At 45.9% G+C, this 25,025-nt stretch overlaps 1 protein-coding gene across 4 annotated transcripts; it reads left to right on the top strand.

The window, feature by feature from the left end:
* Positions 1–1,973: 1,973 nt before the first annotated feature.
* On the top strand, positions 1,974–22,091 carry Zic4 (Zic family zinc finger 4). 4 transcript variants are annotated; one of them, XM_075965007.1, is made up of 6 exons: positions 1,974–2,087; positions 2,168–2,420; positions 5,781–5,868; positions 11,803–12,420; positions 16,945–17,260; positions 19,384–22,091. In XM_075965007.1, coding segments are annotated over exons 3-6 (1,008 nt in total). In that variant the 5' UTR covers positions 1,974–2,087; positions 2,168–2,420; positions 5,781–5,795; the 3' UTR covers positions 19,385–22,091. The 4 variants fall into 4 exon arrangements, with proteins under 4 accessions (XP_075821122.1, XP_075821123.1, XP_075821121.1 ...); XM_075965008.1 differs by having other exon boundaries at positions 5,781–5,872; positions 11,810–12,420; XM_075965006.1 differs by lacking the exons at positions 1,974–2,087; positions 2,168–2,420; positions 5,781–5,868 and having other exon boundaries at positions 11,670–12,420.
* The last annotated feature ends 2,934 nt before the right edge of the window (positions 22,092–25,025 follow it).

Raw genomic sequence — 25,025 nt, 5'->3', positions numbered from 1 at the left:
ATTTCTCTCAGTGTCTCCTGTAGCCTCAGTTTTCCAGGCTTCCTTCCTGCGTGCCCACTCACCCCCAAACACAGGTGGACGGAGCTCTTAAACTTTTCCCGGTTCCTGAGGTTTGTCGGGTTGGGTTTTGTTTGTTTGTTTTTGTTTGGTTGGTTGGGTTTTTTTTTTTTAATGGCACTTTGGAAACGCTGTGGCCGATTTCCCTCTACCCTCATTTTTCTCTTTTCTCTGGTCCCGTCCGTTGTCTGCTTTGCCCCCACCCCCAACCCGCTTACTGTGCCCTCTAATTCCCATCCCGGGCCCCTTTCATTCAGGTAAAACTGTAAATTTCCCAACGCGCCATTGTTCATCTGGATCTCCCAAAGCTCCCTAGAGATCCCGGAATACTTTTTTGGTATTTAAATCCCCGGTAGATAGGACCAATGTAAATTTTGTGACATTCAAACCTTTTCCAGTTCACAAATCAGTCACCCTTGTCACAGTTATTGAAATTCCGCAACTTGCCACAACAAGACGGTGGAAAAAGCGGGCGCGGTCTTTGTTGCCGACCAGGCTTTTGATCGCCAGAGAAAATTTACTTACCTTCAGATGAGTGAACAGAAAAAGAAATAACACTCCCTTTGATTTAGTTAGGAAAATGCAGACATTTGGATTCCGTGCAAACATACAACACTCGCTTGTTTTCGCGATGCGGCCCTCGATTAACCTGTCTTTGCCCAGCGCAAAGTCTATTCAACAACTGCGCGTAGTTGCTTTTTGTCCCATCCACAAAGAACCATTGACTATATATTAAAATGATTGTTGAAAGGTAGAGGAGTATGGCACGTAAAAGCAGGGGAAAATCCCTGTAACTCAATCAATTAAACCGAGCGACATTTATACATTTCAAAAAATGCACGAGGATGTGGAGCCGGGGGCGATAGAGGTTGCGTTTCTCCTTAGCTCAGTTTTAAGCCCATCAGCTTGGCCCAGGATTTAGCCTTAGTGCCTGCATATTCATTAGGTCTAATTATTTTCTAGTAAGGAAAACACAAAAAGCCAAGAGTCGGAATCCTTCAATTTGCCCTTTGTTTCTAACTTCATTTGGCTTCTTTGCAGCTGAATCAAGGCTCTAAACTCTTTTCCAGACAAAGGGACCTTCAACTCATCCTTTCACTTGATGTCCGGTTAGAAAAACTTACCAGTTCGCCAAGGAAAATGAAATGATCTCTCTCTCTCTTTCTCTCTCTCTCTCTCTTTCTCTCTCTCTCTCTCTCTCTCTCTCTCTCTCTCTCTCTCTCTCTCTCTCTCTCTCTCTCTCTCTCTCTCTCTCTCTCTCCTTGGCCAGCTAGTTTCCTAGGGCTGAAGGAAAAAGGTCAGCACTGGTTACTTCTAGCCTCCTTTCTGTTTTCTCAGTTTTCTTCCCAGACTCTGGTTTGGACACAGTGAACTGGAATTAGGCTGTACACACACACACACACACACACACACACACACACACACACACACCATCTCTGGCTCTGAGATCAGATTGTGGCTGGGGATGGTTTCCCTGTGTCTAAGAGATTGTGTTAATCATCTGTGCTTGTGAAACTTAAAAACAGAAATTCCAGGAAAAGAAACAAATAAAGAATGTTCTGCCCCCAGCAACAAGTCTGAGTCCAGGGCCTCAGCACTTCTCAGGTAATCTGAGTGGACGCAATCAATGAGTGACAAAAAGGGCTGAAGAGGAAGGTGGTAGGAATTTCTTTTGGACCTAGCGTATATTTTGTTTGGGGGAAAAAGATACCAGAACCATTCAGTTCTTTTTGCTCCTACAAGGGGAAGTTGGATCCTAGAATTATGAAAACCTTTTATTCAAAGAGGTTTTTCCTCTAGAGGCTGCGCTGGTCTTTCACTAGGGAGAACAAATATTGAACGCACCTTGACTGCTTTAAAAAAAAAAAAAATAGGGAGGGGACCTGAGGGAAGGGTGGCTGTTGGGAGAGGGGAGGGAAAATAATTCTTCAAAAAAGGAAGAAAGTCAGGCTTCTCTCCTCCAGTCTGTGGAAAATTCACTGAGGACGTTGACAGAGGGCATTTTTAGGAAACCCACCCAAACATACAAGGTAAGAGTAAACATGAGAGGGTGAATAAAAAGTTGTGGGTTGTAGAAGTTATCAAGTGGGATTTGCGGCACTCTCCGCAGGAAACGTGAGCGGCTCCGGTTCAAAGCCACATGCACCAACGTGACATATAAGCCATTAAAATATCATCCTGACGGCTCGTTTCTGCTTCATCATACATTCCCTAACTGCCTTCCCGAAAGCTGGAGAAGGAGAAATGAAGGATGACCGCCTCGGTGGAACCACAAAAGAGGCTTAGAGGGATGTGTAGTCCCCCCCTCATCATCCCAAAGTGATGTGCAGAAATGAGGTGATCCGGGCAACAGGTGGAGCAGGGTAAGTACTTGAAATCAGGGGGGTTATACCGGGAAGGCCCATACCCCCTGCAAGTGCTCTTATGGGGGCCATAGGCACCCAAACCCTGCTGGGTGGATAGGCCCAGTCAGACTTTTTCTCCATCTTTACCTTAACACACACACACACACACACACACACACACACACACACAGCCACCGCGGGTACAGGCCCCACCCCACTGATTTTAAAGGGGGTGGGGAGGAGCCCTTCTGCCCAGGGCTGCGTTGAAGATGAGTCCTTTCTTTCCTCCCGGGAGGAGTGGGTGCAAGCAAGACAGATGGGGCTCCTACTAGCAATGGCACCAAAAACAGCTTGTTGCCCGTCCGTCTTCCCTCCTCTTTTTTGTAAATTGTCTGGGTGTGCCCACCGTGGGCACAAGAAGGGCAATACTGACCAAGCTTTGCCCTTTTTGATCATGGCGGGAACCGAGAGGGTGCTGATGAAGGAGTCCTGGCAGACAGCCTTTCTGCGTTTGCCTCCGGCAAGGATGACAGGAAGGCTTTCTTTCGGTTTACCCCGCCAGGGTCAAGTTAGTGCGGCGGGGCGGCTACATCATAGAACTTTTCCTCCGGATACTCACTGAGGATGCCGTCTGGGTCCGCCTCGGGCCGGCTGCCTGCTCGCCCTCGTCCTTGGTCCTGTCTCAGGATCCTAACTCTAGGATCTACTCTGTACGCGCGCCATGAGCCATGGGTTCACGACTGGGCTTTCTTTCTCCCGGATGTGAATGGGGCTGAGGTTAGGTCTGGGGAGCAGGCCTTCACCCTAGACCCAGGGGCATGTACCAAATTACTGGCAAAAGAGAAAGGAACAGATTTGGATGTTAAAGAGTTAGTTAGATACCTGGTTCAATCTAAAAGTTTGGAGTTGATGAATGGTTGGGTCACAGGGACAGGAGGGAGACACCGAAGTCCGAGAAATGCAGAGAGGGTGTGGAAAAGCTGCTTAAAGACCTGGGCATTAGCTGTCTACAGAAACTGCCTTTGGATGTCAAGGCTTGACTGTTGACCTTCAACCTGTTTCTGGGGCACTGTGTTTTTCCCTTCCTATGTTCAAAGTAAGACTTGAGTGCACAGGATACCTGCAGGTGACCCCACTAGTTTAAACGTGCCTCTCAGCTGTCAGCCTTCTGCCTAGAGCAAGGGGAATCTGGTCTCTACCCTCTCGCGGATAAGAGGTAGAAAAGGGATGCTACAACCCAGCACTCAGCTCCTTTTTCTGGTGCTTCAGGGCTGGTGGAAGGTAGCCAGGGAAGTGGGCGTGCAGCTGGCGGTCGATCCCAGCAAAGGCCAGAAGCCGCTTTCATCTTTGGCTTGGTAGCTCTAAGTCAGCCAGGGCCGAGCTTTGCCGGCAAGTATTCGCTCACACCTGATAGTTAATCAGTGTGGAACTGAAGTAACCAGCTATGGTTGACCTCTGACCTTAAACAGCCTGTGTGGACTAAGTCCACTTCACAACAGGCAGTCTCTGTGATTCCTCAAATAAAACAGCGTCTTTTGCTATTATGAACCGTCCCATGTCCTTGCCACTATCATCAGTGAGGCTCCCTGGCACCACTTTCCTCCCCTCCCAAGGTGCACGATAAAGGTAGATTCGGATATACCCTGGTAGTCCTCCTTACTGAGTTGGTAGCCACCTCAGGAGCAAGAGTTTTGGAGAAATCAAAGAGCTTTTCAGATCTCTTACCCTGGGGACCTCAGATTCAGGGGCCCAGGGACAGTGTTCAAATTGTCTTCTCATTCTATTTTTTCAGAAAGCTCACTGGCTAAGTGGTATCAAATTTGGACCAAAGGTGTTTGCCCTATTTGCCTGCCCAAAGCTTCTACAGAACTACTTAAGGGTCCTCGTGTTTGCCTTGGTCCATTGAAATATTTGCTTGCATGTCTGTGGAACCATTTGTAATGCTTACAGGACATGAACATAGGGGATAAGGGTACCAGCCACAGACCTCCTAGAAACTGGGTTGTGCCAGCACTGTGGGTGGACAGGAGTTTCTAGGGGAACTTACACCCTTTTTCCTCAGAAGCAAACAAGTAAATTCTATTATTGCCAACCAACCAGGAACTGTGGTGCCAGACATCCCGCCATGAGGACATTCAGAGTAAGGACACCCAGCTCATTGCCCTTATGTAAGAAAGCAAAGTTGGGTCTCCTTTCTCTCCTGGTCTATGCTAGAAGGAGCTTGTTACCTTTATGCAAGGATTTTGTTGTTTGTTGTTTATTAGAACGAATGAAAACAGTTTCCTCTGGGGGGAAAGGTGAGTATACTCAGGCCCATGCCTGGGAAAGAAAAAGAAAGGATTGAAAATCTTAGGGTAGTTTGGGTCTGAGTTAGAGGTGAGGGGAACATAAGAAATCAGAGACCTTAGATGATACGGTAGCCCCACTTGGATTTAGCCTATGGGTCAACAAGTTAAATAGCCACTTGTCCTGTGGGCTAGAGTGTCAAGACAGGCGGACGTCCCATTGACTGAGGTCTCGCTGTGTTTGCCCAGCCTGAGACCTTTTTCAATGACTGTTTGTCCTTCCTCACCAAATTTAGGGTCAATGCTAGGTGGATTGCCTGTTTAACTGCCCCACTGCCTTCAGCCTTGTCTGGTGGATACACAGGTCCTCAGAATGCTTTCAAGGATTTATGGTTGCCGAATGCCTGGGAGCTCCAGCCACTGACAAACAATCTTGAGAGGGAGGCATTATTTCTAAACTTTTCTACTACAAAAGGGACAACTTGGCATCAAATAACAACAACAAAAAAATACATTTTTAATCTGGTGGATTTAATATTAGCTTTAAAAAATGAGTCAGTGACAGCTCTCAAGTAGGTCTGGAACATGCAAGGATAAAGAATTATTCACTGCTTCAGACAGAACAAGATTTGAAAATCTGCAAATTTCTTCATTCCAACAATATAACTAGGCATAATTGCACACCCCTAGAGAACAGAAGGCCCTCCCTGCCACACCTCACCAAATGTAAGTAACTAGCCTGAAGAAATAATTGAATTTTCTGAAACAAAATTTCAAATTCTAGAAGCCAAGGATTTTTGGATGTTGGAAGAATGCTTCTACCTACAAGGCAGAGCAACGAATGATAAAAAGTCTAACTGTGTGAAATTAGTTTTTTTCAGTGTTTTTATTACCAACGCATTTCATTTTACAAGAAATGTGAGTAGTCCCTAGAAATCTTTTCCCCCTTGTGTTTCCAAATTTGAAAATGATCAAAGAAAAGCTAAAAAATTGTTTTCAGACTAACATCTTTCTTTCATACACTCAGGCCACAGATTCTTGCTACAGAGACATGTATGGAAGTGTTTTACTCAGTCCTTTTCTTCTTAAGCAGGCTCAAACGCAGAAAATGAAATACAAGACTTCCTTGGTGATGAGGAAACGATTACGGCTTTACAGAAACAACACCCTGAAAGAGTCAAGTAAGTAAAAATAAATAAATAAATAAAAAGTCTTATTATAAATAGAGATTTACTAAAGATTGGGCACTTTTCCTACTTGTTTGTGTTTTATGCATAAATCGTATTTGTTTCTCTTTTGTTACACTGAGATGTGAGTTTGGGCACATATCTAGAGTTCAAACGAAACTTAGACTAACACCTTGGTGTTTGATGCCTTTGCACACAAATCAATGACACAACCTACCACCAGCAGCCTGAGGATTAGCCCTCAATGGCTACTCATCTGGACGTTGTAGAATTAATATTTGAGTACTCGATCATTGAAACAACCACCCTTGACCTTCTGCAATTCCACTGTCACGTTATTCTATGACATATTCATCTTGAATTCATTTCCAGACAATTTGATTGGGATGAGGTTTGACATGTATTGGCTTCCATGAAAGAAGCGGACTTTGATCTTGGTGATGGGGTTTACATGATATGCATCATCTTTACCAGGGGCACCAGGCTTCTGCAATGTGGCAGTGACTACGTTCCCACAATGTGGTGTCTGAACCAAGAGTGAGTGACAGCCACTCTGTCAGAAATACCTTCATTGTGAAGAATTTAATTTCGTATTCCATTTAGAATAAGCATAGGATTTCAGGTTGGCTTTTCCCCCCTTCCAGGCATCTAATTTTTTCTCATTTCAACTGTACAGCTACATGTTTACTCTAGAGATGTTCCATTTTGTAGGCAAGGCAAGCTTCTTAACAAGAGTTAAGTAAGTTAGGAAATGACTCTCTTCTACTATTTGTGATGATTTTATGACCGAAGCCAAAAGAGAGATGCAATTATTATATAAATTCAGTTATTTTGATTCCTTAATGATACCATGAAGAATATTTTAGCAACTTTCCCCAATCTTTTGTTTAAAAGACATTTTGCAGAACAAAGTATATTTTTTCAATACTCTCACTTCCATTAATGATGATTAAAGCCCAAATTTCCATAATTAGCAAAAATTTCCTTTTCTAAAAAAAAACTGACAGACCTCATCTCATTTGCATAATTTGGGTTTGGACATATGGCAGGCTTCTGGGGCTTAAATGGTTTCTTTTCATAAGACTTGAGGTACCGCCCACTGCAGGAATCCTGAAGTCGGTGGACAGCCTCTTCGGAGATACACATCTAATTTTGAGTGGCACCGAGGTCAGAAATGGGGAGAAAAAGAAGTGAAGAAGTGGGTGCAGATCTAGCAGGAGAGCATCCAGATGACAAACACTGCTTGGCCTGGCTCTGAGCCATGGACCCTCGAGTTAAGAGATAATCATAATTTTCTATTGCTTCAAAGAACAAGATGGAAAAATAACCCAGCTATTGGTGCCTAATCTCCATCCTTCCACCTTCCCAAGAAGAGAGGTTAGACATTTTAACTAGTGATGTTAGGAGTCCCAACAGATGAACCAGCTGCTCTATTTCTGGAAAGTAAACTAGAAGTCATTTGTTTCCACCATTGATGAGTGGCTTTTGTGTGCAAAAATGCTCAGCTTATGATTCTGGGCATTAATTTTCAGAGAAACTGGAGGGTGAAGGATGTTGCAGGGCTACTGGTATAATCTTCTCCATATAAGCCCTCCTGAAAGCTTTAGAGCTGGGGGGCGGCATTTGCCAAAACACCCACCCCCCATTTTTTTTCAAATCAAGCAAGAAGCCTCTGAAAGCAAACTGAGCCACAGTGAAGATTAGCACTTCTGACCTATTGACGGTTTCTGAAACTGGGGATCTCTATATTCCAAGACATCAAAAAGATCTTTGGGAAGACTAAAATATATCCCCTTGGACATGGGTATTCTATATCTTGTCATTTCTGATCAACTTGGGACTGTTTTTGAGTTTATTTTTGAAATACACCTTGAAGGTCCTTATATAATTGCTCATAGCTCTATGTCAGTAAATATAAATGGAAACAAGAAATACTTTTCTCTTTATCTCTGTCTCTGGGGAAATGGACCTTAAAAGAATGTCTAGTCCCATTGTTATGGTTAGCCAACCGAGGTATGGACCATATGGCTCCAAGAACTTTGCAAGGCTCAAGCAGCCTCTGTGACCTGCAGGTCACCTGACCCCTGGCTACTCAAGAAACATCTATCCAGGATGGGTCCAGATGTTTTCAGTGCTTGAAGAGAAGGCTGCATCTGGGAAGGAGCTCCATGGGGCCAGGCTACTGTCAGTGTTTTTGGCTGAATCAGATGTGTTTGCCCTTTTGCTGCTGGCACAAAAAGTCATACACATTTTCATAATTTTTCAAGGGCAAAGTTAGTCAGACAGACTGGATACTAACAAGATATGTATATAAAACCTCTGGATTTCTTTAGCCTTCAGATACACAGGTCAGTACTTACAATTCAGGAGGTCTGGAAACTTGGATTTTTTTTTAAATCATTCTCTCTACAACCTGCTAATGGAAAGTTAACATTTTCTTCTCCTGTGAAAATGAGAAGCAAACACATGACTGTTAGGAGTTCAGCATGCTCACCAGGTTTCCAAATGGTTCTGAAAATAGCTGAAAATGCTTTTTTTTTTAAAAAAAAAAAAGTTGCCCTGTTCTGTCTGTATTGTTATTCAAAGCTTCTAATGGAGATTGGATCACAGTATGAGTATTAAGAACCCATGTGGGTTTAAATAAAATAATTAAGAAAAACTAAAATGGATTGTGAATTTGACACATCCTGAACAATTAATTATATATCACCTAGGTTTAGGTGAGAGAAGGGAAATTTTAATTTCTAGGCTATGGTACAAGTGCCCCCACACTCAGGTTTACTATCTCAGTTCTGAGGTTTGGATGATGGAAATAGTAAGGAACACAGTTTTGTGTTCAGCATGTATGCTGTGCTTTAAACCTTTTGGGGGTTCAGCACAGACTCACTTGAATACATTCTTCATTTTGTGTCATGGTCATACTTGAAATTCAGAGGTTATACTTGAAGTTCACTGAAGTTTGGTTACAACTGTCCAAAGATGAAGGGAAAAGGAAAAGAAGCCACCAAGGGACCAGATAGAAGCACCTCTCATTAAAGGGCTTACTTAAGAGAAGCAAATGAAGTATTGGGAGGGAGGGAAAGCCAGAAAAGGAGATGAATTCTTCGAGTCTAGTTTTAAAATTGCCATGAAAGGCCTTGGTTTAGGGAACATACGTCAAATGTCTCTTCTCCTTAGTGTGTGTGTGTGTGCGTGTGTGTGTGCATGTGTGTGTGTGCATGTGCGTGTGTGTGTGTGTGTGTGTGTACATGCGAGTGCTCTCACAGAATCTGTTTGTAATTGCCCAAGTCCTTCCTAATGCAGACCAGAGAGATACAGGCTATTCAAAGCTAGAGAAATTATTGTGGAAGTTAATCCCTTGCTAAATCCCTTGCCCCAAGCAGGGATGAATGAAGAATGTACCAAGCTTTAGAAAATAAGTCAATTATTAAAAATGTTAAAGCCTTATTTATGGAGTGGGAATGTAGCTCAGTTGGGAGAGGACTTGTTTAGCATGCATGGAGTCCACCGTCCCTTTAGCAGCGCCACATTAATTCATTTGTGGTGGTGAGCATCTATGAGCCCAGCTCCCATAGACTGGTAGCAGCAGGAGCAGAAGTTCCAAACCATTCAGGTTCTAGACCATCCTGGGCTGCATGCGATCTTGTCTCAAAAACAAAATAAAGCAAAATAAACAAAGCAGAAGCCCTTTATTGACTAATCTTGGAATGTAATATCCCCAGGGAGGGGGCCCTTCCATCAGTTCTGTTAGTGTTCTATGTAATTTCTTCAAACTTCTCACTTCTATTAAAGTTTTTGTTGTTGTTGTTTTTCAGTCTTTGGAATTCTCCTTTAAAAACACAAGGCAGTCAGCGACCTGGGCTAAGAAAGCAGCAGAAACCTAGGGCATACAATTGCCCCACAGTTGAAATCTTCCTCAGTTGGTCTTCCTTGGCCAGCTGTGAGAGCAATTCTAGACTTGAAGGCCAAGAATGCAGTCAGCTATGGTATCCCCTCTGCAGAATCCTAAAGACAGCAAAGACTAAAGTCAAAGCTTGGTCAACAAGTGGCCACAGACCGTGGGAGTAATCCCAGTTTCCATTCATAGAAACTTCATCTGGCATCACTGGACCCCCAGATTAGCGCCCTGACCCATACCCTCCAGACCAAAGACCTCTTCCTCCTATTTGCGTATTTTTTGTCCAGAGCCTTTTTGTTTTTCCTTTCTTTCTTTTTCTTTTCTTTTCTTTTTTCTCTCCCCCCCCAACCCCCCAGCACTCTCAGGTAGATAAACATGAGGTATGATGAAAAGAGACAGTCTGAAGTGAGTTTGAAACAAGACTTCCTCTCCCCTCCTCATGCCGTCCATTGGCTCAGTCTCGCTAGTCAGGCTGGGTTTCTAGGGTTTCTGCTTTCAGGGGCGCTGTCACCCGAGAGAAGGAAAACATAGGCAAGGTTAATTGGGAAGAGAGTAGAGAAGAAGAGGAAGAAAGAAACAAAACTGAAAGGCAAAGTGTGGTGGCGATGTGGATTAGGTTTGGGGGAAATGAGAATGAGGATGAAGGGGAGAAAAATAAGGGGGAGAGGAAATTTCAGAGAAGGAAAGAGAATGAAGTCGGCCCTAGGTTCGCTACTCTAGGAGTTTCTCTGATCCAGGCAGTCTGCAGACTTCTTTCCTGCATTGACCCGGACCCTCTCCTTTGCACTCAAAGACAAACTTTCCAAGCTCCTTGAGGGGGGTCTGGATACTAAAATGCCTAGTTCTGTGTTTAGCTCCTTCTCCCGGAGTCCTCATGGGTAGATGCAGAACCTAACCCTGCTCAATTTCAGAAGCCCAGTAGCAAAAATCCTGCTTTCTGGAAGGGATGAGGGGTTAGGTGTACAGGATTCCTGCCTGGATCAGAGCGCATGAGCAGTAGAAGCATGAAATGCTATTGGGGTTGGGGGAGGGAGAGAAAGGAGGAAAGTAGGGAGGGAGGAAGGGAGAGAGGGGAGGACAAGAGAGGAGAAGAGAGCAAAGGGAGAGAAGAGAGAGAGGAGAGAGAGAGAGAGAGAGAGAGAGAGAGAGAGAGAGAGAGAGAGAGCAGTGGAGGAGAGACAGAGAGTCCGGCCTGTCATCACTGACGTCGGGGCAGGCCACTGGCCAATGGGCGACCTGGGCGATTGTTCTCACGGTGGCCCGGGGCCGTGGCCCGAATCTATTCATTTCGTTAAGCGCCCTGCTGCCGTCTCTGCAGTGCCTGGGATTTCACACAGACATTAAAGACACGGAAAAGGGCAGCGGGGGGGGGGGGGGGGTGCAAACCCAAAACTTAAAGAAAAAAACAAACAAAAAAACCCCACCACTTTGCATAAGTTTTTGTTTGTTTGTTTCTTGTTTTTTTTTTCTGTTGTCTTTACACTGCACTGCCAGGCTGCAGTAGCACCGGTGGCTGGCAGGCCGAGGTTCAGCAGGAGGTCCTTTCCAGGCCCAGTGGGACACTGAAATTAATATATACGTCTAAGATGCTTCAAAATCACTACCACTTCCAACTTCACCACCTCCCAAATGACCCCTCCTATCACCTCCTTCTTTGGCCCGGAGCACCCCTTGGTGTTGGTGGACAAAGTAATCTTGAGATACGGGTCTTACACCTCTGCAGCAGAGGCCGTGCCCCCAGGCACCCACAGACTCAGTCTTCTTGCCTCTCCCACCTACCCCATTATCACTACCCCTCTCCAGCTCATGGCGCGGCAGGGGACGGCAGAACTGCAGCCTAGCCGGACGAAGGCGGAGGCTTTTTGGCTTGACTTGGTCCGCCAGGTTCACTGCTGGCACAGACTTGCTCAAGATCCCAGCACCAACGCCAGAATCCTAGATGCGGCTGGGCAGGGCTTGTCCCCGGGGGCCGGGGAAAGTGCGAAGCCCACTCCACCGGTTCTCATACACGCTATTTGTCTCGACAACAGGTAGCAGCTGCGGACACCATGGACCCCAGCTCGCCGCCGCTTCGAGCCCCTCGCTATTTCCGGGCCTTCACGAGCAGCCTCCTCAGGTCTCCCACACCCGTCGTTTGAACGGACTCCTGCGTTTGGGGCTCCCTGGAGATATGTATGCGAGGTCAGAACCCTTTGCACCGGGGCCTACGGCCCGCAGAGACACTTTGGCAACAGCCACAGCCCTGCATGGCTATGGTGGCATGAACCTGACCGTGAACCTCGCCGCACCCCATGGCCCTGGAGCCTTTTTCCGCTATATGCGTCAGCCGATCAAGCAGGAGCTCATCTGCAAGTGGCTAGGCGAAGACGGCCCAGCATCCCCGCGCCCCTGCTCCAAAACTTTCAGCACCATGCACGAGCTGGTCACGCACGTCACCGTGGAGCACGTCGGTGGCCCAGAGCAGGCTAACCACATTTGCTTCTGGGAGGAGTGTCCGCGACAGGGCAAGCCCTTCAAAGCCAAATACAAACTTGTAAATCACATCCGCGTGCACACGGGCGAGAAGCCCTTCCCTTGTCCTTTCCCAGGGTGTGGGAAAGTCTTTGCTAGATCAGAAAATCTCAAAATACACAAACGAACACATACAGGTCAGTACCCAGTGCTGTCTGTCTAGTGTGACCCCATGGGACACAGGCCCTTGGGTCTGAATTTCCTCAAGTTCCAGTCGAGGGGAGGAGGGAGGCAATTTTTGGTTTTGTTTCTTTGAGCCAGATTTATAAAGCGGTAATTAACAGCCTCTGCCTGTAGACTCACCGTTTTCCGGAGGCTGTGTGGAAAGAGTGGTCCCAGAGTTCTGGGATCCCTGTTGGTAAACGGGTGCTCCTAGCTTAGAGATTTGATTTGATTTAGGATCTGGAGCTTGGGCCCTGGGTACTGAGCTATATCCCTAGTCCCTAGAATTTGTTGTTAAGACTTTTTTTTTGTTTTTTGTTTATTTAAACAGCATGGCATCCCCACCCCAATCTTAAGTGAAATGGGAACTATTGTCTCACATTTGCAAGTCACTTTGGGAAACTCTTTCCCGTTTTAGCTTTGCCATCACCTGGACTGAGGGGGTCATCAGATCCTTAATACCTCCTTGAGGATTTATGAGCCTTGGGGGCCTACTTTGGACATGCTTTTTGCATTGTTGGCTCCGCGGAAGGGACATTTTTTTTTTGGTAACCCTCATTCTTATTTTAGTAGAGACCCAACGGGACCCACTGCCTTAAATGTCATTTACCGAGCTGTTAAGTGAAATAGGGACATGTGTCAACCACATCTGTTAGCTCTAGTTAACAGAAAGAAAAGGAGCTCGGTGGAGGAGGCTGGGAGCTGAGCTCTTCCGGCCAGAAGCATCTAATTAATACAATTGCAAGAAGGAAGTTTTCACACTTTCAGAACAGCCTGTGAAGTTACATTAATTAGTTTAGCAGCCACCCTTTGACTCTCCTTACTCCTCCTCCCCCCTCCCTTGAAGTTTAAGAAGTCAGCGTCTTCTCCCCTCCCCCATTTTGGAGGCGGGAAAAGGGAAGAAGGACGCAGAGACCGGAAGAATTCCAGCTTGGTACTCCGGTTCTTCAGGCAGTAGCTTTGCTTTCTACAACTCCTTTTTTTAGAACAACAGTATTTAAACGAGTCAAAGTCCCCAATGGTTTCAGTGTGAGGGGGGAAGCTTGCTGAGTCTTGTTACATTCTGGCTTCTCCGAGAGGTGTAGGGGTAGAACATTGCCATAGGCTGAGGCAAGACCAAAGTCCACTTTGGATCCCGTTCTTTACCCCCCTAGCATGTCTGCAAACATCTTGTACGGTTTTCCAGAGCTCGCTCTGCTATCTCTCACATTCATCTGCTCCTCTCTCTCTCCCCGAGTTATATTCCCAGGGACCGAGGGGCGAGTAAGACCAAGGTCCCAAACCTCAGACTTGCTGCTCCAGGGGCTGGTTGCCAGCACCTGGAAGGTGGATACACAATCCGGGGCTGGAGAAAGAATTCATCTTTAATAACAGGGATTTTGAAGCAAACAAACTTAAACTGCTCTTTGCCGGCCCACTGAAGTCTGGGACGCAGAAAATGGTTAAATTCTTAGCGCAATCGACCTACAACAGAGAAGCCCAAGGTTGCCTGGCTGGCTCTCAGGTTTGCACGGAGTCAAGGCAGAATTCTGCGCGTTCTTTTCGGTCTCAGTCCTGATTCATTACAGCTTGAGTTAAACGGGAAAAAAAAATTAGAGGAAAACAAAACAGACCCCACAGATCTACCCCTGTTCCAGAGTCTTTCTCAAATCTCCTAAGTAATGCTCAAATCTCCTAAGTAATGGGAAGAAAAGGAGGAGGCAAAGCAGCAACAAAATGTTTCTCAAATGGCAATAGAACTCTCTACAAATTATTCATGAAGACAGTTTTCGATTCAACAGGAAAATAATTGCCTTTTCAAATATTAATGGCGTTTCATTTCCATCGAGTCGCAGAAGCGGCGATCAGGAGCAGATTTCTTAGCTGAGATTGTCCCGAATGTGACTCCCAGGCCTGGCTCTGGAGGCGGCGGGTGAAGAAAGGTTTCCCTCTGTAGCTGTGACAGAGACCCGGGAACAATGGTGCGGCGGCGGCGAGGGAGGCGCGGGCCAGGAGCGCGCGCGGTGCCAACCTCCCTAACTGGCGAGCCTCCCGGGACCCCTGCCCTGGGCTCTCCCCACCTTTCCCCGCAGTCAGTCAGCCCTGGGGGGAGGGGGGGGACACACAAGCGGGCGCCCTGGCCGCTCTGGGGCGGAGTCATCGCTAAAACCGACCCAGCCACAAGTGCGAGAAAATGGCGCTGGCCGGGCGTCCTGTAGGCCAGGAACTTTGCACCCGCCGAAGGAGGCTTTGCTCGCCCCGGAGCCCTGGCCAAGCACCGGGGCCAGGGCCCTAAACGGGATCCGGAGGTTTGCGGCCTAGGCGGCACAGCCAGGACTCAGGTCGTCCCGCGGAAGGCAGGCCCAGCACGGCGCCGCAGGGTCCACCCTCCCACCCAGGGCGTCGCGCAGGGACGTGGGGGAGGGGACGGGCGAGGGGTGGCGGGGTGGCGGGGGTAGGAGGGATGTCAAGCGCAGGGACCAAGGCGCCTCCTGCAGCTGGGGAACACTAGGGCCCGGCTGCACCTGGCCTCCCAGGGCCTGCTCTCTCCCCGGTACTGAAGAGGTTCAGTACCTGCTACTTCTTCTTTTTTTTCCCTCTCTGGTTCTCGTCTGGAGCGAAATACTTTTCCATTTTACATGACGAGACGATGGAATGGTATATGTGTGTAGCTGAATGAATATATACAAATACTTTTTCTTTCTCCCCAAACCCACCCCGATGAGGTAATTCTATCCTTAAATTCTAACCTCAAATTCTACCCCCCCCCACTGACACCCGAAAAACGTTATTCCCTTTTGTAGTCTTCAAATGATTTTTTTTGTAAGTTATTTTATGAATAGGAATGGAGAGGGAGGGAAGAAAGTATGGGATTTGCAAAGGCTGGTGGAATCAGAGGAGAGAACTACGGGGACAAATAGGGACACCGATTTGTTCATTACACACCTCCTCCACTTTTTCATAAGACTGGGCCTTGTTCTGTAAAAATGGCAGCGGGCAACATCTTCCAGACGCCCCTAGCTTGCCAGCTGCACTCCAGCAACGGTGAGCGCTATCGATGGGCAGTGCGGGAGAGACCGATTCACCCGCTGTTTGCCAGAGCCAAAGGCAGGTTACATGTAAATCTCGGTTTCAACTTAAGCGTCAACGCCACAGAGGAATGGGGGTCTTTGTTGGTTTTATCAGCAAAACTTGCCTGTAAACCGCGGGAGAAGAGAACACAAAACCGACAGCGGAGCATCTTGCTCTCGAGTCAGTAGCTAGAGCGATTCTTGCACCCCCCTGATCACCCCCAGGACCTTCATCTGCTTAGAGCACGGACACCTCCCCCCTTTCCTTTCCAAAACAATCTCTGCTAAGCCAGTGATTTGAAATTCCATAGAGCAGCAAATTTCAGGCGGCAAGGAACTCCTGGAATGAGGCTTGGCCCAACCAATATTCCCGAAGCTTTGTGCATTTCCTAGCCTTCCCGCAGTTCTACCTAGACCAGCTTACGGTATACCGGGTGCTCAGAGGAGCCGGACCTGGCTTGAGAGTAGCAGGCACTCGCCGGAAGCTTGCCGCACTCAAGGGCGGTGATTTCAACAGAGACTTTTAAGATCTCCCTTGGCCTAAGCCTACCTTCCTATACTGGTTTCTGGGCTCTCCAGCCTGCGAGGTGGAACAGACGGGCGGGGATGGTCTGGGGAGGACCATAGACCTGGAATTGTCAGTTTGGACTGAGAAGGGGCGGCTACACTTGACAAGGTCTTCGTGATGCTGACGAATCCGTATAATAAAATATTATAATCGGCAAACATTATCTTGAGGGATTTCGGATGGATTCGGCTCTAAGATTTGAAGAATGTTGCAGTACATTTCAGTCAGGGGAAATCGGAGGAGAAAGGGGCTCTATTTCCTGGCAAATGGATTCACCTTTGAGGTGAGACATGGCTCAGAATATTTCTCACAATACGTATACGCTTATGTTTCCACGGTTCATCATCTCAAATCCTCTCACTGCTTTGGCACTTGCACAAAACCTACTCTAGAAAACACTTTGGGCGAGGATGGAGCGTGTCCGGCGGATTGCTGGGCAAGGCTCACTAGGACAGAGACAGATGGCCTGAGCAGCAACTTCAAATCCAGCAAACTGTGAACTCCACAATCAACTAGATTTTGGGGGCAAAGGTGCTTCTGCCCCCACGTAGATAAAAGTTTGACGACAAAAACGTGTGTGGATCAGGGTTCTCTAGAATGGCAACGACTATGATGGAGTCATAGTCGCTCCTCCTCCGACGCCCCCACCCACCCATAGGCACAGGACGAAGAGGGGGAGGGGTGGCAGTCTGGGGGAGTGGGCTGCGTCTCCTCATTGGGTGGGGGAAGGGTGTCAGACCTAAAGCACAGAGAAAAGTAATTTCTGAAAATCTTTTGTGGATTTTTTTTTTCTGAAAACAAAAGAGCAATGGGAGGGGTACAATCCGGACCACTGGGACGCAGGCCACATCCTTCTAATGTCTCTGCGTTACCTCCCCTAGGCGAGAAGCCCTTCAGATGTGAGTTCGAGGGCTGTGAACGGCGTTTCGCCAACAGCAGCGACCGCAAGAAGCATTCGCACGTACATACCAGCGACAAGCCTTATATGTGCAAGGTGCGCGGGTGTGACAAGTGCTACACACACCCCAGCTCTCTGCGAAAGCACATGAAAGTTCATGGTCGCTCGCCGCCACCCAGCTCTGGCTACGACTCAACAATACCGTCTGCTCTCACGTCTCCCTCGTTAGAAAGCGGCCATGAGCCCCCGATAGCCTGCACAGCGGCGGTGGCGGTGCGTGGCACAGACATGAGCGAATGGTACGTGTGTTCGGGCTCCTGGCTCTGTGGAGGCTGACTCTGCAGCGCCCCCACCCCAGCCTAACGCCACCTCTGGGCCAGCCACCACCGCCTCCAGTATCAAGGCTACTTCCCAGTGTGCTGCTTTGGTTTAGGTCGAATGTAGGCCCGGCCACGGAGGCTTCAAGGAGAAGGCAAGGAAGGAAGGGAAGAAGGGCAGGCAAGCAGATAGACCACCACTAAAAGTTATTGGAAGTCATTGATTATGCTGATACTAGATCTGTATACAAAAACATAAATGTGGTCATTCTATAGTCACATCCTGTAATGAAACCAATGTCTGGGATAAAGAGACAGATAAAAACAACAACAAAAACTTATTAGAATTTATTCACAACTGGCAACTGCGGGTGGCAAAAGTAAAGGCATAAATTTTCCCAGTGGGTATGTAAGGGTGGAAAAGATTTTCTTTGAGGCTTGGGCCACTGCCTCCCCAACTCCCAGTCACAGACTCCTTTTTCCTCCCCTCCCCTTACCCATCAATCCCATCCAGAGGAGTTCAGAGACCAGGAGGTGACAGACAGAATTCCACAACCATTTCCTTGCCGCCCATTTGTCTTTTCCTTTGCCTCCATACCCTTTTTTTGTTCCTCAGCTAATCTTGAAAAACAACAACAACAAAATAAGCAAATGACAACAACAAAGAACCAGAGAAGTCCTGCATTTCCCAGCCGCCTCTAGAAGGCAGATAAGTAAGGGGGGGATGCTCTCCCCTTCTCTTGGGATGCCACATACCTCCAAATCCCAATGCCTATCAGAACACACAGATAAGTCTGTTCAGTCAGACCTCAAACTCGATTTACATTTTATACTTGCTGTAGGGAGTGAGCCCAAAACAATAGGGAGCATGGACAAAAGACCGCTAGAAGGCTTTCAAGAATTCTCAGTTGTGAAGCGTCCAGGCTTCCTTTTCCCACCCCCATCAGTTCAGGCACTGCTGTAGAACCTCATAGGCGCTCGAGCAAGGGATATAGAGCAGAAGGATGTCATCATTGAGTCAAGGTCTCCAAGGCCAGGGATGTATGTACCTTAAAAAACAGCATCAATCTAATAGCCTTTGTCAGAAACAATACAATGTTAGCCTTATTTTAAAAGTTTGTGGGCACATGAGAAACAAGGTACAACAACATTATTATATAACAAACACCCAGTGGGTCTGAAGAGTTCAAAGTATTTGATGTGCTGGTTATGATGTCCTCAGGGGGGAAAAAATCAGATATTAGTGGAGGTAGAGAGCAAGGGCCTCTGCAGTTGTCAAGGGGGAGAAACACAGGGGTTTGCTTGTAGATTGCTACCCTCTGTAGGGAAGAAGGAGCTGCCTCAAACTCTTAGCTAAGATTGAAATAAAGAAAAACACCAAAGGAAAGAGAACAGTGGCAAAAGGATAGAGGGGAAATCAGGCAGACTTGTCTAGGTTTCTACAGATGTGAAATAAATATGTGGGAGAGGGGAAGTATTTCTGCCCCAAAGAAGGTCCCAGGAACTCAATTTTACAACCTGAGTCCAGAGGCTGGGGATATAACCCTGTGGTAGTGGTAGAGACTTGACCACTTCCCATGAAGCTCTCGGATTATCCCCAGTGCCACCCCAAATAGGCACATTGGGATACAATAAAAGCTGGACAAACAATTCTTAGTATGAGAACTGGCTGGCTCCATTGTCCTCTATCCCTTCCTTCTCAGAATCCAGTAAAAATTCTCACTCCATTTCTACAGATCCCATAACTTCTGTCCAGTAAAGTAGTCACGTTGGCTGGAATGGGGTAGTTTCCAAAGTATCTCTAGTGAACCTGTTGTTGGGTTACCACCTAGCCCAGAGGCAGCCTGGGACAGTCAGTGGAAGTAAAGAACTTGTTCCCATGGGCAAGCACTGACTTTGTTGCCAAGGTACACAAAGCATTTGTGGGACTTGAGCCTCTGCTGATATTTTAAAGCTACCCCTCCTCTAGAAGGACTTTTTTTCTTCCTCTCCTCCTGTTTCAAAACACTTCGTTTTGCTTTCCACCCCAGTCCAAAATAACAAAACGAAATAAAAATATTTGGCTGATCACTAATCGCCTTTAATTTTTCATTTGCTTGTTACAGATGTTTCTTGCAAGGTAATCTTGCCCTGCGCAGCTGAGCGCCCGCATCTTGCGCCTGCAACATCAAAGGGCTTTCTCACAAAGCAGTGTTTCTTCGCCACGGTGCATCTTCATGGTAAGTTAGGATTTCTATGGCAATGGGCAAGTCTCACTGAAATCCTGAAAGGCCGAGCCTGGAGCCCGTCCAGGCTTTTCATTAAGGACATAATATTTACGTCTAACAGGCCTTTTTTCTTGTGTATACAAGTATATATTTTTGTTTGACGCGGACTAAATCATTTTCATTTAATTTCCGGTAAACAAAACCCACGCGAATGGGCACTTGTTCCCGATCATAATAAAAATGGATAATAATGCGAGGGAAGAAAAGGGCCGCTTGAATCGCCGCTCAGCCTTCTTTGTTTCTGCTTTCTGCGGTGATCAGAGGGCGTATTTGGGTTTGATGGCGAGTTTCTAAAGGCGAGGAAATGGTTTGTAAGAGGGAAAAGAAAAGGAGAAAGGTCCAATCAAGCTCGGGTTGTTCAAAGAGTCGGGTTTTGGGGTTGAAAGTGTGAGTTTGACGGTGCATCAGCACGCCGCGTTAGGCTCGCCATGGAAATGCGCGCGGGGAGCGGGCGCTTCAAAGGCGGCACACTTCACTGCGGACACTCTATTAAGATACATTTGCGCTGACCTTTGCTTTCACGCCATTTAATACTGTCACTGTGCTCTCCAGTATATACTCCTCCCAGGACCTGTCTTGCCAGTGTTTAGGGGTTCATCCTGTATCCTAATGTAGGGGGGCTTTGGTACCCGGGATTCTTTCAAGAAAGGGAGGAGGAGCCGGACTCCCGAGCATCTTAACATCGCCCATAGGCCTCAGAGCCCCAGAATCAAAGTAAATGACTTGGGCACTCTGCGAAGCTTACCAAAAGAGCACCCCCCAGCTCAGCTGTCAGCAACACTGAGCAGAATGGAGACCTAAAACGAAGGTGGCCAACCTGGGGAAGTGCAGGAGCTGTTAGTTACACTGTGTTTCCCAGAGGTTCTCTACTGCATCCTCACCCTAGAAGGCTCGCAGCCCCTTAAACTTTCCTCCAATGTGCCACTGTGTGGTAGCCTTAGGTTTGGGTTGGCTTTGGGCACAAACTGAAAAGCCCAAGGCCAAGGGGATAGGGAAGATGGCAGCAAAGTTAGAAGTCCATGTTCTCTTAATTGTCTTGTTGTTTATTTTATCCAAGTACCCTAGTGAATAGGGGAAAAATAAACACGGTGGAAAAAAAATCAAACAGTAGAGTCTTCTTTAGTGCCCGTCCTTGTGATTGAATAAAAAGGATGGTCTGCCTTCTATTGAGCTGAGAAATCTTTGAAGTGGGAGTTATTATCTGAGACATTCCTGCTTGTCGTCCTAACAACGCTGATGAAATGTAAAAGGTTCTTTGTCAGCGATTTGTTCTCCTCTCTGTCAAACTCACTTGGCCCCATCGGTTTCAAACCATTGCTAAAGAGATAAAATCAAATTTCTTAAAAGAAAGAAAAAAAATCCCTACACTCCACCAGTAGATAACTTTAGGAATAAGTTTTTCTAAGAGAGAAGGAGAGAGAGAGAGAGAGAGAGAGAGAGAGAGAGAGAGAGAGAGAGAGAGAGAACTAAAACAAAAAACCTAAAAACACTGTGTAGCTTAAATCATGGTGATGTGTGTAGATATTGAAAGGACCTTTGCACCAAAACTGGTACATTAGGTAATGCAAGAAGGTGGCGGCAGAGGGTAAGTGTCCCATGTCTATGATCTTGTGTTTGTGCTTTCTGGCCTGGCCTGTATTCCATCAGTCCAGGTCAGCTAACTTGATGGATTCTCTTGGAGATTAATCAGACTCCAAATATTCCTACCTGGGATTCTTGGAAATTAAGCCTGGAGACAAGTGATGTTAAGTTTCCCCTCTTTTGAAGAAACTTCTGCTATAAATAGATCCATTGTGTTTCCTCACCACTAGCAGTAATCTGCACACACTTTCATCATTAATCTCCAGGATGGTAGCATAAAGGCGAGAAAATTATAATATTTCCTTTATTGTTATTATTATTATTATTATCTTGGAGTTCAGAACGTTTGGTTTACAAGATAGTGACCAAAAAGTGCATGCACACGCCATCCCATTCCCTATGTGCAGTTCTTCATTTTATATTGTGCCTAGAAAAGAAACTTTGTCCCTGTTCAGGTCTTCCTAACCTCCTACCTGTAGTTCTAAAGGTGATTTAAATAAATAAGGTTGCGCCCATCACCCTGCCCTGTGTGTTTACTAACTGATTTGTGAAGAACCTTCCCCAAGTTGTAACCCCTGTAATCGGTTATAGATGCTGCGAAAGGTCTGTCTCTTATATTGATGTTGTTTGTTTACTTGATTCTCCATATGTCTGTATTGCTAATTTATAGGAGAATATAATGATTGCCATGAATGTGAATTATACAGTCAGGCAAATATTTTATAATCATAACTAACATGGACACATGTCTGAGTCAACCCTTAGGTTATAGGTATCTTGTCTATCCACTCTGTGATTTAAAAATCTCTCCCCTTAGCAGCAGTTAAATTACAAACTAACCTGAAAGGAAAAGGCTGTTGTGTGTATTTGACAGTGATTGTGAAATAAAGACAAAGTTGAAAGCTGAGGCATAGTCTTCTTGAAAACATGTACATGTAAATGAAATAAAGTAAGTTTTCTGCCCCAAAAGACTTTGTGTACGTGTGACTTCTTTTTGCTGTGTTATTGGGAAATAAATGGTTTGATGTTTTCCTTTCGCCTTGGAATTCCAGTGTCCAGTTACTGCTTCATCATCTTAGGAGAGTTTTGAGGCTCTCTTAGAGCCTGGAGTCCACTTCCCTATGTTCCTTCATGATTCAGCAGGATTATCTTTGGGCCTAGCCACTTGAGTTAGCAAATAGGGGACCTGCCAAAACAGTGATTGGAGAGAGATATCTCTGCCCACAATCACCCTAATGATACTAATGGCAGCAACTGATTTACATTTCAGAAGAGAAAAGATAAAAGGATGCTCAGTGGTCTGTCTGGTAAGGATGCCTATCTATAGCTCTTAGCTCTCTCATGAAGCACCTCCGATTCCTAGCAAAAGGCCCAGGAACTAATAAGAAGTGAACACGCTTAGAAAAAGTGATAGTGAGTTGACTTGGCTCCAAACCTGCCTAAACTGATGGTACGCCTTAGGCAGGACTACAAGCAGGGATCTTGCTAAGACCTGAGGTGGGCAGTGGTCCCCTGAAGTTTCAACTCTAAGACTGAAAGACTACAATCCCATAACTCTTCCGGTGAGATTTAGCATGCTCCTTGTGTCTTTTTATCTGACTTGCCACTGGAGAACTTATCCCAAATGAATCAGAGTCATCTTAATCACAAGTTCAATCCCTTGTTTCTACTGTGGTCTCTGCTTAAAGAATTCAGTACCCTTTTTGGAACCTAAACTCCAAGATATATATCTGACTCCTTTCTAATGGCCGAGAAGTAAGATCTGATGATCTTGATTGGAGTGAATGGCTGTGGGTGGAGAATAATAGATACTGGGGTGAGAATGGTAGGTCTCCTTAGATAATATCTTGGACAACCAGCTCATAGCTCAAGGACTATATTCCTAGAGGGAGACAGAGGTTCTGGGACTCAAAAGAAAGAAGACAGCGTTAAAAGACAGACACAAGGCTCTCCTAGGCCTGAACTGTGCTGTGTCTTAGCAGCCTGGAATCCTCCCAGTCTCTAGGACTGCCCAATCAGGACTAGAGAGGAGATCCTAAAACCCATCTAACCTGCACCTTTCTGTCCCACTGCAGGCCAGTGGCAAACTGGAAAGGCACTGCCTATTCTGGGTCAGAACCACTTCACAGAGCGGGAAGAAAGGAGAGTTAGGAGGGTGCCTGCCTTTGACATTCTCCAATAGGTTTTTGGACAAGAAAGCTTTCTGCCTTTGAAACTTCCTGGTTCCAGCAACAGAACTGAGGGTAGAGGCAGAGGAAAGAGGAACTCTGCTTCAGGCCATTGGGAGAATTAACACTTCCTTCTAGCTTTGTTAAAATCTCTCTCTCTCTGTCTCTGTCTGTCTCTCTGTCTCTCTCTCTCTCTCTCTCCCATTTTTTTCTTATTTTTCATGATGAGTAGAAAGGTACAACCTCTGTCTGAGAATCAAACTCGTTGGTTTCCAAGTGTCCATGGAAAACCTCTGACTATTATCACTTTTATCTTCTTGGACAGTTACCCATTCTGTAATGACAAGTGCTAAGGTAGCTTAGGGACATAGTCTGCTTATGACACCCATCTCCCTACCAAGCCAGGTATCCCTCTTGTTATTCCATAGGAGAGCACCAGGGCCAAATTCTGCTGACATCAGAAGGGAAGAGGAAGTCTGTTTATTGCTTACTAGCCCTGTATCCTTATGAATGATACAAATTCACTGATTTGATTTCTGCATCACTAAAAACAACCAGACCAACATTTTTAGTAGTCTTTCTTAAAAAAAAAATACTGTAACATGTTTAATGAGCTCCGAAATATTTAGAGATAAATGCTAGTTATTCTATAACTGTTGCTTTTTTTTTGTTCCTTTTCCAGACGTGTTCCATTAGCTCCTTAGGGAGTTATATAGCTATCTGGGGGCTTTTCTACATGTGGAAATCTTAGAGATCCAAAGCCTTGTGGCACAAGGCATCTCAGAGGATGGAGTAGAATTCAAGGGCTACTGTAGCTTTGCTTTTCTGAGAATTTCAGATCCTCTTATAGCCTAGCACTGAAGCAGAGACACAGTTTTTCAAAGCCTGAAGAAAAATTAGTGAGAATTTCTTTTAGTATAGAATAAAGCTGAAGAAACTGATAGCGTTAATGTCACTCTTGTGACTTGTTAAGACTTTGGCATTGTTCTGAACTCCAAGGCCCTGTGGGCCCAGGGGTTGATTTGTTAAATTGTAAGTCTCTGCATGCCATTGTGCATCCCATGCGGGCTCCTCAAGACTTTGTGAAGGGCAGAGAAAATGCAATTGGGAAGTGAGAGCCAGCTGAGGATAGGGGCGTTGGAGACAAAAATCAGACACGAATATATTCTCTCCAGCAAGACGTGGGCACTTTTTTTTTTAAATCAATCATGGTTTCATTTTAGTAAATCTTCATTGCAGGAAAAATGCGTAACATCTCAGTCACCCAGTGGCCAGATGTTCTAAATTACTATTTTCTGCTTCTCATTGGCTTCTTATCTTGTCATCCAGACAGCCTGGCCTTTTCACACAAATATCTCCTGTGAAAATAATGAATGAGAACTTTCTCATAAAGTTACAGTTCTGGCTCCAAAATCACTCAAGGAAAGAGAAATTCATTATACAGTTTGAGGCAGAGGTAGCTAAGGTTTTGTCCAGTGGTTTTCTAAATATCCAAAGCAGTTCTTTGAAAAAAAATTATAAAAATGCCTCAGGGTGCAAGCTAATTTAATGTAAATATGTGCAGTGTAATAGATTTTGAAGCTTGTCTCACCTATTTTTTTTTGTCCTGTACAAGAACCAAACTGCAAGTGACAATATAGATCAATTCAAAATAAAGTGAGCAGGGATATACACGGCTCTGACCTTACAGTGGATAGACTGCCTTGGGAAATGTCTGTGGAAGGAAAAAAA

This window comes from Microtus pennsylvanicus, chromosome 3 (genome assembly GCF_037038515.1).
Source record: "Microtus pennsylvanicus isolate mMicPen1 chromosome 3, mMicPen1.hap1, whole genome shotgun sequence".
NCBI classification, from domain to species: domain Eukaryota; kingdom Metazoa; phylum Chordata; class Mammalia; order Rodentia; family Cricetidae; genus Microtus; species Microtus pennsylvanicus.
Note: the sequence above shows the minus strand (reverse complement) of the source record. Positions and strands in the feature narration are given on the sequence as shown.

What these genes read in the sequence shown, in the direction of transcription:
- Zic4 (XM_075965005.1), top strand. Translation starts at nt 11,712, where the DNA reads ATGCGGCTGGGCAGGGCTTGTCCCCGGGGGCCGGGGAAAGTGCGAAGC. An exon ending in ACACAAACGAACACATACAG is followed by an intron (nt 12,421 to 16,944) that starts GTCAGTACCCAG and finishes TACCTCCCCTAG; the next exon opens with GCGAGAAGCCCTTCAGATGT.